The following is a 17,687-nucleotide window of genomic DNA, read 5'->3' as shown; positions in this document are numbered from 1 at the left end:
AGATTAACATAAATTTAATCACCTGTAAGTGGGTGATGTTGCCTTGCACAGTTATTCAAGATATTATCTCCTGCTAAAAGCCTGGTATGCCACTAGTAAATTTTGCAAATGCCTTTTCTCAAGACTAATTACTTAAGACCACAAAAAAAATTGTTTTATATGTCAGAGAAAGTTTTGGGAGTTCCCTCTATCAACTCAGGGACTTGCCAACTCTGGCTCTTTGTCATAACCAAATTCCAGGAATGTGGATCACCTAAGCAGCCCACCACTGGGATATTAGGCCACTGTTCTGATAACATCATTGTAGTTGCCTCTGGAATTAAATGTGTAGGAATAGCATTACACTACAACTGAACCCTGGCAAGTTGTCATTCACCGTGACAAATATTATACCTTTCATTCAATGTACATTCTCCTTTTCTCTATTTTGTTCCTTTACTTGAAAAAAATTATCTCTTGCCTCACAGTTTGACTCATTTGCCTTGCTTTACAGGATCTGCTCTTTTTTTTTCCCTTAATTTTCTGGTCATTTCTTTTCTGTCTTTTACTGGTTTGACTTCTCTCTCTCTCTCTCTCTCTCTCTCTCTCTCTCTCTCTCTCTCTCACACACACACACACACACACACACACACACACACACACACACACACACAGTAACTCTGTCTCAGTCATTATTCATATTCTGTTCACATGGAAGATGAAGTCTCAGGATTCAAGAACATTGCCCGTTAGGAATTGTTTGTACAATGGGGTTCAGTACAAGAAATTATGAGTACATGCCTATAGGACTGCTGGAAGCAAAAGTTAGTCTAGAAGATAGCCAGAGTGTAAAAGTTTGAGCTCCCAGCAGGGAAGCCACCAGTGAGAACTCAGACTGTAGCTGCCCCAGGGAGAAGTAAGTACTGAGCCTTGTGAACTCCATGGAAGGGCCTCCTGTTAGAACGATATATCCTGAAACCACCCAAGGGACAAAAACCTGAAAAATTGATTCCAGCTTCCTTTCCTATGAAACATAGCAGAATGAGGTGATAGACAGGAACACTGGTGAGTTGACAAAAGACAACCCAATTGTCCCTGAGGATCTGAACCCACCACCATAGAAACCTAAACCTCTGCCTTCAAAAACCGAATTATCCTGTCTTGGCCAAAATGGTATCCATTGCAAATCTAACCCAAAACATTCCCTCCCAACTCTTCTTCTGTCAATAGGGCTGTGTTGCCCAGAATCTTTATCATACACTTATTCATTTGTTTGTTTGTTTAGGTATAGAAGCTAGAACTTAGAGGACTTTACCCCTGAGCTACACCCCTAGCCCTTTTTATTTTGAGACAGCGTCTGGCTAAGTTGCTCAGGGTGGCCACGAATTTGTGATCCTTCCCCATCAGCCTCCAGAGTCGCTGGGATTACAGGGGTGTACCACCGCAGCTGTTGTCTTTGACTTTTAAATCACTGAATCAAACTTGATTTTTTCTTCTTCATAAAATGCAAGTCTCTGTGTATCTTACTTTGAACGTTTGGCTTCTTCCTTCTCAATAATAACTGCCTCCATAACAGTTCAAGTTATGTTTATTCAATTTCTGTATTCCTATATTCAGATCTCTCTCCCTTCGAAATACATTTCTTTCAGCCTATTCTGATTGAAGTGCAAGTGTACATTCAGCAAAATGGATTTCCTGGTGAAAAACCATGTACTCAGCAAAAGGACAAAATTCTCTTGCTATGGGGTTTTCTATTAGATTCTCCAATCTACCTCTGTGTTTTTATCTTCTCTAGTCAGAATGGGTTCCCCCCCTCATGCTGGACAAACTATGATATCACCAGTTTCTTTGATTTATTTGTAATGAACTTTAAACTGACATCTCTTTCTGCTTTTTTAATCTCACCAAAACCAGTCCTGTAGACAGGCGTGGTGGTGCACACCTGTAATCCCAGCCTCTGGGGAGGCTGAGGCAGGAGGATCTAGAGTTCAAAGCCAGACTCAGAAAAAGGGAGGCACTAAGCAACTTAGTGACATCCTGTCTCTAACTAAAATACAAAATAGGGCTGGGGATGTGGCTCAGTGGCCAAGTGGCCCTGAGTTAAATCCCTGGTATCCAAAAAAAAAAAAAAAAAAAAAAAAAAAAAAAACCCTGCCCTGTCTCACATATGAACTTTTCATGATCTGCCAAAACTTTCCGCCTGCATTGACATCTTGCTTTCTCTGAAATCCTGTATATGCACCACCTATCTTAAGCTATTTTCAGTGTTTGCATTCAATTCACACATTAACCAGTACATTCACTGTGCTAGAAACTGGATGAAGCACTAGTTAACTATTCCATGTGCATTTGCTTGGTCTCTCAGCTGTAGGCCGTCTGAGGTGGGAATTGTTTTTTACATTTTTCTTCCGATCTTCAGTGTCCAGCCCAATTGCTCTACATAGCAGATGCTCAAACTTGGCAAGAGAAAATAAGAAGATGAATTTCAAGGAAAACTAGGAGAGAGTAGAAAGGAATTAGGAATTATCATTAGAATCTGATTGTCAGCTTGATTCCTATTCAGCCTCCAGCAGAATAGTAGCAGAGCAGTCATCACAATTTTCTTCAACCTTTGCTGGGACATGGCACTCCAGAGGGAAAAATATTTTAAGCTATGCTTGTGTGAACAAATCAACAACATGAAGGCAGTTAAATTCTCATATGTTTAGTTCCTATCTAAAAGGTCATAGCCCAAGGCTTAATTTTAAATTCTGGGAAATGCATCTGTGTATATTTTTTTTCTTTTTAACTGTTCCCCCTGCACTACCCTGTCCTTTGACAAGCTTATGAACAATGAATTATAAAACAGAGAACTAGCCAGGGGCGATGGCGCACACCCATGATCTCAGTGACTTGGGAGGCTGAGGCAGGAGGATTGCAAGTTGCCAGCTTCAACAACTTATCCAGGCACTTAGCAACTCAGCAAGACCCTATCTCCAAATAAAATATATTTAAAGAAAAAGGTGGGATGTTGTTCAGTGGTTAAGCACCCCTGGCTTCAATCTTAGTACCAAAAAACAAAACAAAACAAACAAACAATAAAATCCCCCAGCAAACTAGCTGGGCACCATAGCATGTGCCTGTTGTCCCAGCTATCTGGAAGCTGAGGCAGGAAGATCACTTGAGCTAAAGAATTCAGGGTCAGACTGGACAATGTAGAAAGATCTGTCACCAAAACAAAACTAAACTAAACAAATAACTTTATTCCTGCCCTGTGTAATGGATAATTTCTTTCCGAGTAGGTCAGTGTAAGATCAATATTTATAATCCTTTTCTGTTAAACCTTTTAAAAATGAGAAGAAATATATCCTGGGAGCACACTAGAGGTGCTCCTGGTTGTAGCAGTAGAGATCACCAAGAAAGGGAACAGGTCGCACATCTGGCCACCTCACTTGCTGAATCATTGTAGTAAGTCCTTGAAGCTGAGCAAGCTCAGCATCTGACTTGTTCAGCTCTGTCCTGGTGAAATCATCTTCAGTAAAATAGGAAAAATTTGGTCAAATTCTAATAAAGTGTTAACTATTGTAATCAGGCAATTGATCAAATAATTACTGAAGAAGGGATGTCAGCAAAATTAAGACCAGGACTGAAGCCATTCAATTAAAGTGGGAACAAGATAGGAAGTGAACCAAGGTCCACACAGGGAAGTGCGGACCTGGCTCATGATGGTGTAGAAATCAAACACCATCAGAGTTTGAGACACCTCTTAAATTACCTAACATTTTCATAACACCAGGGATTTGTTGCTCTCAATTCATCTACTTTTGGACAGGTATTTTCATGAAGTCATTTTTTAAGTTGTTTTGACTTTTGAGAAAGATTATAACAATAACATAGATGATAATAACCTTATTCAAAATCTCCATCAAATAGACCAAAAATTAGTGGGTGCTGGGAATGTAACTCAGTAATAGAACATGTGTTTAACATTTGTGAGGATCCCAGGTTCCACTCCCAGAACCAAAAAAATTTTAAAAAAATTAAGGAGTTAGGGCAGATTATATTTTCCCAAAATGGGACAACTTCTATTCCATCTGTTCCTCTGGAAGGAGGCACTGCCTCTCAGCAAGGGTCCAGTCTGATTCCTGTCTTCTCTCTCCAGCCCTGACAGGCTTGTGACTTGTGTGTAACTAAGACTATGCCATGGTAGAGGTGCTGCTGACCTCAAGGGGAGGTTGTAAAAGGAAATGTACATTTAACCTGAAGAGCTGGAATGTTAGACAGAGAAGTCAACTCAACAATGTCTATGGGACTTGGAGAGAAAATGTCTGTGACAAGAATTTCTTGTCATGGATCAGGTAACTAAAAAGTACTGTGAAACTGGCATCTCTGAAGCTTTGCCTTTCATATACCTTCCTTAAAATATTGCTCAAAGGGTCCATGAAAAGTAAAGCCATTTTCTATTAGGAATGGCTTTGGGAATTCAAACCAATTAAGTAGCAAGTTAAGTCTAAATAAGTATTATTAACATAGTTTAAAAATTCAGATATTATGTTTCATTCTCATCTGTATCAGTTATTCATATGGCATGTAAAATGTTTAATAATAAGTTGTACATAAATCTCTGGATTATATCAACAAAATGGAAAATGTTAAATGGGAAACAAGTATGATAATTTCTTCACTTTATATTGTGAACACAGCCCAGTAAGTAAGCTCCCCTTTAATTTTTTCCTCTATAAAAAATTTTATTAATATATATTAATGATATAAGTAATGGGGTTCAGTGTGATTTTTCAGTACCACATGCATTGATCAATTACAGTCTCCCTATATCCTCCCTTTCTACCCCCTTCCCAACCTCTAGTAGCGCTATTTTACAATTCTTGTGTGCACTTCCCCCCCCCCTCCAAAAAATGTTTTTGTTTTTACTGGAAAATATTTTCACTGGGTAGAGAATTCTAGATAGATTTTTTTTCCCTTTCAATACAAGATGTAATCATACTGTTTTTGTCAAGAAATGGGCTGTCATGCTTATGCTTGCTTATTCCTCTGTACTTAATTATTTTCCTCTGGCTTCTTTAAAGATTTTCTATGTATCACTGGTTTTGAGCAAATCAATTATATCTTGCCTTGGTGCAATTTTACCAAGTTTCTTGACATGGAGTTTCTTTGAGATGACATTCTTGGATCTTTAAAATCTTCAGATTTGGAAATTTTCTTCCCCTCCCCCTCCTCTGTAGGCCTGTGGATGGAACCTAGGGCCTTGCACATGCTGGGCAAGCCCTCCACCACTGAGCCGCATCCCTAGTTCCAGTTTTCTGGTATTTATTCAAATCTTTCTTCTTCTGCCCTTCTCCCTTAAGACTGAAATTACATTCATATGTGACCACTTGAAATCATGACAGCTCAATAGCTTATTTTTTTACTCGCTTCTTACACACGATTTATATTGCTATGCCTTAAAAGTGTACTAACCCTTTCTTCTGCAATGACTTACCTGCTGTTAATTTCATTTAGTATATTGTCCAGGCTGTACATTGTAGTTTTCATCTCTAAAAGTTTGATTCAGGCTTTTAAAAATGCCTCCCCTAACTCCCCTCAATTTCTTGGACATATGGGATACCATTCTAATCTTTTAGTGTTCTTATCCTAATTTCAACACCTTCGTCAGTCATAGGTCTATCTCAAGTGATGTTTTTCTTTTGAATTCTCCTGGTTTTTAGGCCTGGCTGGTAATCTTTTATTGGATATCTAATATTAAAAACTTTTCTTTGTTGGGTTATAGATATGTAGGTATTTCTATGAATGTTATTTTTTAAATGTTTTTATTTGTTTTAATTAGTTATACATGACAGTAAAATGCATCTATGCACTATATATATCATACACAGATGGGATATAAATTTCTCAGTTTTCTGAGTGTACATGTTGCAGAATCATATTGGTCATGCAGTCATGTATATACATATAGTAATAATGTCTGTTTCATTCTACTATCTTTCCTATCCCCACATCCCCTCCCCTCCTCTCCCATCATTTCCTTCTACCTAATCTAAGGTAATGCTATTCTTCCCTAGTGCCCCCCACCTTATTGTGAATTAGCATCCACATATTAGAGAAAACATATGACCTTTGGTTTTGTGGGATTGGCTTATTTTGCTTAGCATTATATTCTCCAACTCCAATCATTTACTGGCAAATGCTGTAATTTCACTCTTCTTTAAAGCTGAGTAATATTCCATTGAGTATATATACCACATTTTCTTTATCCATTCATCTATTGAGGGACACCCAGGTTAGTTCCATAGTCTAGCTATTGTGAATTGAGCTGCTATAAACATTGATGTGGCTGCATCTCTATAGTATGCTGATTTTAAGTCTTTTGGTTAAAGGAGTGGGATAGTTGAGTCAAATGGGGGTTCCATTCCCAATTTTCTGAGGAATCTTCATACTGCTTTCCATAGTGGTTGCACCAATTTGTAGTCCTACCAGCAACGTATGAGTGTGCCTTTCCCCTCACATCCTCACCAACATTTATTGTTACCTGTATTATTAATGATTACCATTCTGACAAAAAGTGAGATGAGTAGTTTTGATTAGCATTTCTCTAATTGCTAGAGATGTTGGACACTTTTTCATATCTTTGTCGATCAAGTGTATTTCTTCTTCTGTTCAGTTCCTTAGACCATTTATCAATTAAGTTGTTTGGTTTGGGGACGTTAAGGTTTTTTTTAGTTCTTTACATATCCTAGACCTTAATGCTTTATCGGAGATGCATGTGGTAAAGATTTTCTCCCAATCTGTAGGCTCTCTCCTCACGTTATTGTTTCCTTTGCTGAGAAGAAGCTTTTTAATTTGAATCCATCCCATTTATTGATTCTTGATTTTACTTCATGTGCTCTAGGAATCTTGTTAAGGAAGTCAGATCTAGGCTGAAGTGGTGAAGATTTGGGCCTATTTTTTCTTCTATTAGCCACAGGGTCTCTGTTCTAGTGCCTAAATCTTCGGTCCACTTTGAGTAGATTTTTGTGCAAGGTGAGAGAGAGAGAGGTTTAATTTCATTTTGCTACATATTGATTTCCAATTTTGCTAGCATCATTTGTTGAATAGGCTATCTTTTCTCTAATGAATGTTTTTGGCACCCTTGTCTAGTATGAGATATCCATATTTATGTGGGTTTGTTTCTGTGTCCTGTATTCTGTATGATTGGTCTACAAGTCTATTTTGGTGCTAATACCATGCTGTTTATGTTATTGTAGCTCTGTAGTGAAGACTAAGGTCTGGTATTGTGATGCCTCCTGCTTCACTTTTCTTGTTAAGAATTGCTTTAGCTATTCTGGTCTTTTATGTTTCAAAATAAATTTCATGATTGCTTTTTCTATTTCTATGAAGAATGTTCTTGGTATTTTAATAGTAACTGCATTAAATCTGTATAATACTTTTGGTAGTATGGCCATTTTGACAATATTAATTTAGCCTATCCATGAGCATGGGAAATCTTTCCATCTTCTGAGATTTTCTTTAATTTCTTCTTTAGTATTCTGTAGTTTTCATTGTAGAGGTCTTTAATCTCTTTTGTTAGATTGATTCCCCAGTATTTTATTTTTTGAGGCTATTGTGAATAGAGTAGTTTTCCTATATATAAGCAGGACATAACACTTATAAATATTTATGCCTCAAACAATGGAGCATCTATGTACATCAAACAAATCCTTCTCAATTTCAAGAGTCAAATAGACCACAATACAATATTAATGAGTGACTTTAACACACCTCTCTCACTACTAGACAAATCTTCCAAACAAAACTAAATAAGAAGACTACAGCAATAAATTATACAATCAATAATTTAGACAACACACATATATAGAATATTTCATTCATCAATGAGAAAATATACTGTCTTCTCAGCAGCATATGACTCCTTCTCTAAAAGAGACCATATTTTATGCCACAAAGCAACTCTTAGTATATACAAAATAAATAAATAAAGAAAGAACAGTTATAATTCCCTGCATTATATGAGACCACAATGGAGTGAAATTAGAAATCAATGATAAAATAAAAATCAAAGCTACTATAACAATTGGAGATTAAATAATACACAATTGAATGATGAATAGATAGTAGAAGAAATTGAGGATAAGATAAAAAAATTTTATAAAAAAACACTGATACAACATATCAAAATCTCTGGAACACTATGAAGGCAGTACTAAGAGGAAAGTTTATTGCATTCTGTGCATTCATTAAAAAAATAAAAAGTCTACAAATAAATGACCTGACACTACATCTCAAAGCCCTAGAAAAAGAAGAATAAATCAACACCAAAAGCAGTAGAAGACAGGAAATAATTAAAATAAGAGCTGAAATTAATAAAATAAAAACAAAAGAAACAATTGAAAAAATTGACAAAACAAAAAGTTGGTTTTTTGAAAAAATAAATAAAATAGATAAACCCCTGTCCATGCTAACAAAGAGAAAAAAGAGAGAAGATTCAAATTACTAAAATACAACAACAAGAAGGAAATATCACAACAGACGCCCCTAAAATAGAGAAGATAATTTATTATGAAAATTTATAATCTAATAAAATAGAAAATATCAAAGACATTGACAAATTTCTAGAGACATATGACCTACTCAAACTGAACGAGGAGGTCATACATGATTTAAACAGATCAATTTCAAGTAATGAAATAGAAAACAACATCAAAAGCCTACCAACCAAGAAAAGTCCAGGACCAGATGGATTCTCAGTTGAGTTCTACAAGACTGTCAAACAAGTGTTAAAACAGATACTCCACAAAATCTTCCATGAAATACAAAAGGAGAAAACCTTTCCAAACTTATTCTATGAGGCTAATATCACTCGTATACAAAACCAGACAAAGACACATCAAAGAAAGAAAAATTCAGACCAATATCCCTGATGAACATAAATGCTAAAATTCTGGCAAATTGCATACAAAAACATATTAAGAAGATAGCGTACCACAATCAAGTGGTATTCATCCCAGGGAGGCAGGGTTGATTCAACATACGGAAATCAATAAACATAATTCATCATATTAAGACTTAGAAACAAGAATCATATGATCATCTTAATAGATTCAGAAAAGCATTAGACAAAATACAGCACCTTTTCATGTTCAAAACACTAGAAAAACAAGGGATAGTAGGAACATACCTCAACATTGTAAAAGCTGTATATGCTAAACCCAAGACCAGCATCATTCTAAATGGAGAAAAATTGAAAGCATTCCTGCTAAAAACTGAAACAAGACAGGGATGCCATCTTTCACCACTTCCATTCAACATCATCCTTGAAACTGTATGAATGTTCTTAAGCTTCTTTTTAGATGCTTTTAAATTATTCAAGAGAGAGTGCAATGATCCTGGGTCTTGTTTTCTTGATTTGGTAGGTACCAGTACAGCCACATTTATTCCAACATTAGTTAATCCCTATTAATGAGAGAAGATTTTTTGAGTGCCCCACCCTATGTCCTGTGAATTATGAGATTTTCCACTCTCTGGTTGATGAGAACTGGTATTATTCCCATCCCTCTGTGGGAGATTTCCTCCAAATCCGTTCAAATGTGCTGATCAGTACTCTGCAAAAATACTCCAGTGGGACCCTCAACACATCTGTGGGGCTTTATATCTATGCATCCCTCTCCTCTCCATCACTCTGTCCTGGTATCCCTGTCCTCTCAGTTCTACCCCTTCATCCATGGAGTCCTCTAAGCTATACCTAGATGCTCCCCTTCACCACATCTGGTAAACTCTGAATGAAGTTGAGAAAACATAGGGCTCACCCATTTTTTATCAGGTTCTTCAATATCTGGTTCTTTGTTACCCAGTGTTCAGTGTGTTATAAATTATTATTTCAAATATTTTGGTATGAGTTTTTTGTTGTTGTTGTTATCTATTTTGTTGTTGTTGTTATTTATTCCTTGTCATTCCTTCTTGGCTAGAAGAGAAAAGTACCATTTTGCCATTCTTAATATTGATGGAGACAGATTTCAAGAATTTTTTTTTATCTTGTAGAATTGAAAATGGGATACATATATTCCAAATTCTTAGAATAAAAGTAAAAACATACATTTACAAGACTATAGCATTTTCTTGATATAGTAAGTATTGAAGATTACTCATACACACAAAACAAGCGAGTATAACTAGTATTCATAAAGACTAGTAAGCGAAACTCAGCAATATACTAAAATAACAATACGCTATAATCATAAACTTAAGAATTGTTTTGTAAATCTATTAACAAAATAGCTCTCTTATAAGGTTGGGAAGAGAATGGATTTTTACTTCAAACAAGCCTGATTAAAATTCCAGCAATATTACTTGAATTTGTATAATCTTAAGCATATTCCTTATAATCTTTGTATTTCATTGTTTTTACAAAATTGACTTCATAGGGATTATGAGAAGAGTAAATGAAATACTTCTTGATACAATTGCACCAACACTTTGTATGCTACCTTTTTAAGTTATATTCTAGAATCCCATAAAAATTGCAAGGTTATTATTGCAAGGTTATTATTTTTTCCACTCAGCATTTTGCATTGGTTTAGGCAATATATCTTAGGTATCAGTTGTATATCTAGTTAGTATGACATAAATTAATATATGCATGAACAATGAGTCAGTTAAATGAATAAAAAACATTGTCCATAATGACTCCTATAAGGAGAATCTACCTTAAAGATTGTTCCAATCTCCCACTCTCCAGGGATTTCCTTAGCAATGTGCATTCAGCTTTTACTCTGCACACTACCAGTCAAACAAATGCATATTTAAAGCTAAAGGAACTGGGGTTAGGAGTAAAAGCATTTTATGAATCTAAACCACTATTATATTATTAAGCCACAAGTACAATTTGATAGTTCACTCAGACATTTATAAGACTTGACTGATCTCTAAACGCATTCTGCAGATCCAATCTACATCCTTTTGTAGCTAAATGAATACTTAGCCTATGATAATCTAGTGTCCTCTGTCCCAGTCAAGCAAAATAGATGGCCTTCTTTAAGGTGGATTCTCCTCATAGGAGTCATTTTGGACAATGTTTTTTATTCATTTAACTGACTCATTTCTCATGCATATATTAATTTATATCCATACTAACTAGATATGCAACTGATACCTAAGAAATATTGCCTAAACCAATGCAAAATGCTGAGTGGAAAAAATAGTGGAACAAATATTTATTTTCAGGAAAATCTAGACATACAAGCAAAGAAAATAAAACGAAACAATATAAATGAAAAGTAATATTATCAAATCAAAAATACAAGGACTGAATTAGATAACACAGTAACAAATGCTGAGCCAATAGTAGGGGTTATTGCTGAGGGCTGCAATGGTCAGGGGCAGAAGTTTCATGTAAGGAGTGACTGCTGATCTGAGATTTAAAGGTTAAGAACAAGTTCAATGGGTGGAGAGGAGACTATTTCAGAGAAGACCATTATGTGAGCAAAATCAAGGAGTCAAGGGATACATGGGATGTGACAATGAATGGACCATGATTGGCTCAGCTGGCTAGCAAAGTAATAGGTGTCTGGTTTGAAAAAACAGGTTCAAATGGATGATTCATTCTGCAGGTAATGAAGAGTAAGGCAGAAATTTGCTGGTTGACACCAATACTCACTTCCCCCTAATTCGGTGGTCATAGAAAACTTCCTGATTTAACTGGATGAGCATCAAGAGCAAGGAGGATTTGCAGCTCTCCCTTAGAGCTGTGCAATGGGAATGGAAGTGGTGTCTCTTCTGGGTTTGTTCTTAAAGGAAGAGCCATGTGCCTCTTCCTCTTTAATTTTTTCCTTATCCAGTCTGCTACTTGAAATGTGGAAGTAAAGTGTGCTATTTGGAAGTGTGTTATTCAGGGCACCTCAGGATATCAGACTCTATAAATGTGTCATTCAGGCACTAGTCTCACTAAATCAGACTAGTAGGACAGACGGAGACTAAGCCCCAAACATCTTCAGACTGCCATACTTTGGGCTAATCACACATGTGTTTTATGAAATATAAATTCACTCCTATTTTGTTTAATCTATTGTCTTTTGAGGTCTCTAACAACTCAGTTAAACCCAAGTGTTGAGCTATAATCTCCTTATAGTGCTCAGGGCAGTCATATTAGAATGGCCAGTGGTCTCTGACCTTCGTTTACCCCACCATGCTGAGTGAATGAGATATACACTAATGAACTGAAAAGTTCTGTCTTACATAAAACGGGCAACCCCTGGATGTGTAAGGAAGTGACAGAATAAGAATTGAGCTCTTCAAGAATTTGAATGACATTTAGCAGATGCATGTGGACCAAGGTTAGAAATGGGGCTATCAGGAGATGGGATCTCTAGGAGAGAGGGGCAGGAAGGAATTTGTTGAGGTGATGATAATATTCTGTATCATGATTGTGATTGAGGTTACATGAGTGTGTGTGTGTGTGCATGCGTGCATGAGTGAAAACTGTATACTTAAAATTAATATTATATATGTATGTATGTGCATATATCAAACCTCAGTAAAGCTGATCCAAGAAATTAATTTGGCTCTGCATGTGTACACAGATATATCAGTAGGAGGTCATAGATAGGGAAAGAGCCATGTATGGCTTCAAATCTTTAGATAATTTCTGGGTTTACAATAGGAAGAATGAAATTAGAAAGACTAAAGTGTTAATTTGAAGGAAGAAGTAGTAGAATTTTTTTATTGTTGGTTGTTCAAAACATTACATAGCTCTTGATATATCATATTTCACACTTTGATTCAAATGGGTTATGAATTCCCATTTTTTACCCCGTATACAGATTGCAGAATCACATCAGTTACACTTCCATTGATTTACATATTGCCATACTAGTGTCTATTGTATTCTGCTTCCTTTCCTATCCTCTACTAGAATTTAGAGAATCATTGGACCCGGAGATATTGATTCTTATGTAAGAAATCTATTTTTCTATGTAGAGGGTCAGCTGAGCCTCACCACAGGCTGTTGAAGTAGGCTGATGAAGTCACAAAGAGGAGAGGGAGGAAGAAGAGCTGTGGCTCCTACTCATTAGATAAATAGTATCTCTGAGTCCATTAATAAAATGGGACTGATGATGCTTACAAATTGCAAAAACATTCTGAAGAGCGGAGCAATACATGCAAAGTGTCTTTCATGGTGTGTCTGTTACTCAGAGAAAGATGGATTGCAATTAACACGTTAAAATAGAAAGCTAATGAGCTTTCAAGATGATCAAAGATTCTCCCATACTTATTTCTAAGGTGTGCTTGGAGGTGAGGGTATCTCCCTCACATTTTTATTAGAATTCAGTTCTGAAGAAAGATGAATTTACTTTTAAATGGCAGGATGATGATAACAAGGGGGGACAGTTAGGCAACATAGTATTTGGCAGTATTTTTTAAAAGGGGGCAGCTCCTTTTGCCATGAAAGGATTCAGTACGTCTTCATTTCTTACTTCTTTATCTCCTTTGACTCATCTGTAGGAGTGGGAGTTCAGACAAAAGAAGCTCTTGTAGCATCCTGCTTAAGATTCTCTTCATATGAGATTTGGTTCATGGCCCATTTTCTGTCAGGCTTCCTGAGATGGAAAAGCAATGCATAAAAATTCTCAGGCTCCTCAGTGAATTCTCCTGAGCTGCAGACTGGAATTTACAGCTGCCTATAGACATCTCCATCTGTATGTCCTACAGGCATCTCCAACTCAGTCTGTCCCAAACCAAATTAATTACCCTCCCACACATTCATTCTCCTCCAGCCTTCTATCTGGGTTAATGCCGTTGCCAATTTACCTGATTCAAAATGTAGAAATTTCACTTCTTTTACTTTTTGTCCCACACTCCCCAAGGTCAATCTGCTGCCAATTTTTGTGGATTCACTCTGTAGTTATCTGTTTTACACACTCTGATTTTTGACTTCTATTGTTCTGGTGAGGATCTTTGCCTCTCTCCAGAAGCACAGAAGAAGTAGTCCATCTAGTCTATCTCCAGGTTGTGTGGCATCTTATAGCTCCAGAGAGCTCCATTTACCTAGACTGGGTAAGAGACGGTCTGCCCCCCCGGGGGTTGTGCAATGGGTGCACCTATCTCCCTGCATCAATTCCCATTTGTCTAATCCAGTGAACTTTCTGAAACAGGCATTACTTCTTTTTTCTTGAAACACTTCAGGGGCTCTCCATGGAACCTACAGAAGAATGAAACTCTCAATCCAATTTCCACCCATTTCCTTTACCATGATTTTTTTTTTCAATTCTTATATGTTCTGTCTAACCACACTGAATCAAAATAATGTTCACTTTTTAACCCCAGAGCTCATGGAATGTTCTCCATGAGGTAGCTGAGCTTCTCTCCTCCTTCCTGACCCAACTTGAAGATCATTTCCTTGGTGTAGCTGCCTTAATTCCACCTTCCTCTGTATCGTCTTCCTAAGCACGGCCTTACCCACTGCATATTCCTTTATTAGGTTTCCTGTAGTTATCACAAGTGTCTCTAACGCAGATTTGACAGGGCTTAAGAACAGACATCATTTCTAATTGCCATCTCAGGTGTCCAGGGCACTTTGAATTGCCTGTTAACCAGTCTAAGAATAATCTTCCTGGGCTGGGGCTGGGGCTCTTCGGTAGCGCACTTGCCTGGTATGTGTGAGGCACTAGGTTCGATTCTCAGCACCACATATAAATAAATAAAATAAAAGTCTATCAACAACTAAAAAAAATATTTAAAAAAATAATCTTCCTAAAGTTTTACTCTGAAGGTGGTGATTTTTACCAAAGAAAGCTTTAAAAAAAAAAAAATCCCAAAGAAACACAGACAGCAAACTCCCTCAGCTCTGCAGCACTAAGCACACTTTTTAAAGTTCCTTAAGATTTTATTATTCCAGGTGCACTGCTACCATAAGAGTTCTTTGTGGACCCATGCTATAAATGTCACCTGTTTCCATTAAGCAAATGTATTATACATGATTGTCTAAATTTATGTTTACTCTTCTAGAGAGTGGTTAATATAGTAATATATCAAAATATCTAGTCTCAAAATATAGAAATCAACTTTTATTTTGCAACTTAAGGACTTTTTTTGTAAGCTCAACATAAGCTTGCTTTTTCTATGAGTGTGGCACATCACAAAACACATATCCAAATTTTACCATTATCCAAATAATTCAAGCAAAATTCATAACTGCCTCAGTTACTTGGGTATTATTAGCAAAACTATGGGGAGCTGAGGTGTTGATGAAATTAGGGAAAGGGATTCTTTTGGTTCTGATTGAGCAAGTAATTCAGTTTTCTTTGAAATCTATGGATGATTTTAAATAAGACAGTTAATTTCAAATATTGTATTCCTTAGACATTTGTTTTCTTTCTAAAGTGATAAGCATCTTGCTATGTCACACTAGTGTCATGGAACTCCTGAGGTAAAGTGATGCTCCTGCTTCAGCCTCCTGACTGGCCGAGACTACAGGAGTGTACCACCATACTTTGGTAGACCAATCTTCCTTTAAAAATTAAAACAGTTATAAAACCTGGGATATGAAATCATTAAGGAGGTATATTAACATAAATAGGCATAGTTTTATATTCTATCAAACTATATTATTTATCATACTTCTACAAAGAAAGCTTTAAAAAGCACATCTTTTTTGTCTTCTTGGGGAAAATACATACTTGTATATATTAGTTATGGAGTTTGGAAATTATTAATAACTTATTCAAGCATTGCTTCTCATTCCTTTCACCACTTGTAAACCTCTTCAAGTAGCAAAGGTGCTCATATGTACAAAAAACAGGTCCAAATCATTACTCTCTAGAAAATATTTATTGACAGTTGTTTTAATTTTCTTTCCATAATCTGAAATAAACAACATAATACACAAAATACAGTAAAATGCACTTTTCCCATTTCAAATAAATATATTTTACCTTTGTAAAAAATTAATAATCTGTGTAATTCACCATAGTATATTAATCAGTGAAATAAAGCAAAGATAATCTCTTGTTAAATTGTCACTTATTTTAATGTTTCTTACAGGCATTTTTCTGGGGACAAAGAAAATTACTTTCTATAAAATTATATTGACTTGAAGACTGTTACTTCTTTTTGGAAAAGGCAAATATAAGCTCTTTTAAAGCATGTTCATTGTCAAAAAGAATCTTTGCTTCAAAGAAAATGGCATCCAAGTCTTTACTAAATCAACTAAATTATGCGTGAATTTTCTTGTTAATACTTCCTAGAGACCAGATTGTATTCAGAATTAAAATGATTCCTATGTATCACACTGGTAATTTTCAAAATTAGTGGTTAAGTACTTAAATTAACAGTTATAATGTAGACTCAAGACAGAACTTAAAAGCTCTATGAACAGGAAAGACTAAAAAATAATGGTTCTATACAAGACAAATTTATCCTTCTCACAATTGTTACTCTTAACATTATAAGAATTGAAATCTACTGAATTATACAAACTTAGAACAGATTTATATACACATATTTCCCTGATCAGTTAAAGACAATGTGTTTGCTCTTATAGATGTTAAGAACATTTCAATAACCAGCAAAAATCACAATTCGGTTGACACCAATTTGAAATGTTCATATGTATAATCTAGTCACCCTCAAAAGAATACATTACCAAATAATACAAGTCATTAGTACTGTTTAACTTCCTATGTTAGCAGTTAATTGATACATTATATACTAGCCAGTGGAAGAAAATCAACCTTTATGTAGCTCTAATCTGAATATATATGTCTCATTTACATGGATGCAGAAATGCCAACCAAATCATACTACCTCAGAACATAACTGTATTCAGTAAAAATCTTATAAGAGCTATAAAGTGGCTATTAGATCTGTCCTTAGCATCGTAAAGGGCATCAGTTATTGTCCAGGTGGTGACGTAAGAAACTTTTTCTCTCAATTTTAAAGAGTAGAAAATCATATACTTAGACATTTTTTACATCTGCAAATTTCTGAAACAAAAAACTGTAATCAAAAATTCACAAGTCCCATAAAACAAGTTTGATTCTTTCTTTGACATTTTTTATAATTCTTCCATCTCAAAGTGTGTATTAAAGCTGTTGGCCATGGATGTGTGTTCAAAAATCCTTGAAAGACTTGGTTTCAACAGTTCTACTGAGTGACATGACAGGTGCTGAGAGTTGTCATTCTTTAGGGACATCATTTGGTCTGTCCCTGGCTCTCTTCTGTCATAATACAGAGCCCAGAGCAGAGTAATGGTGAGAATCATAGCCAGGATTTGTGTCACTCCAATAGAGATCCCTAGAAATCTTAGTACTTGCAGTTGTTTGGTTCCTCTCAGAAAAGAATACATTTTCTTCCCACAACCCTGTAAAAGAAATAACAAGATCAATATTACTGTAGATACGTTACAGAGGGTCAAAACTAAGGAAATCAAAAAATGTATCAGTTAACTAGGATCATAAAGTTAAAACAATAACTCTCAACAGGAAAGGCTTCTGAGAAGATGGAGGAGAGAGAGAGGAATGCACCTTTTAAAAAGCCTGCTTAGCTGATTCTGATGAGCCTGTCCCTTCTTTCATTGTCTACACAACCAGAAATTAAGACTCACTGGTATGATGTCTTACGTCTAGTACAGAAATTGGCAATCATTTTGTTTTTATTTATTTATTTTTCAAAGGACTCAATAGTAAGTATTTCAGTTTTTTTTCCAGGCTGTATGACCTCTA

General features: G+C 35.9%; 1 protein-coding gene across 3 annotated transcripts in view; it reads right to left on the bottom strand.

The window, feature by feature from the left end:
* Positions 1-15,776: 15,776 nt before the first annotated feature.
* Tspan12 (tetraspanin 12) overlaps positions 15,777-17,687 on the bottom strand; it is a 72,948-nt gene continuing 71,037 nt past the window's right edge. For all 3 annotated transcript variants that reach the window (XM_005333953.4, XM_040291598.2, XM_078040315.1), the window contains exon 8: positions 15,777-17,326. In XM_005333953.4, coding sequence (XP_005334010.1) covers positions 17,021-17,326 — 306 coding nt within the window. In that variant the 3' untranslated portion in view covers positions 15,777-17,020. The remainder of the gene's footprint in view (positions 17,327-17,687) is intronic.

Source organism: Ictidomys tridecemlineatus, chromosome 2 (assembly GCF_052094955.1).
Source record: "Ictidomys tridecemlineatus isolate mIctTri1 chromosome 2, mIctTri1.hap1, whole genome shotgun sequence".
Taxonomy (NCBI): Eukaryota; Metazoa; Chordata; class Mammalia; order Rodentia; family Sciuridae; genus Ictidomys; species Ictidomys tridecemlineatus.
This window is presented reverse-complemented; position numbering and strand designations above follow the sequence as displayed.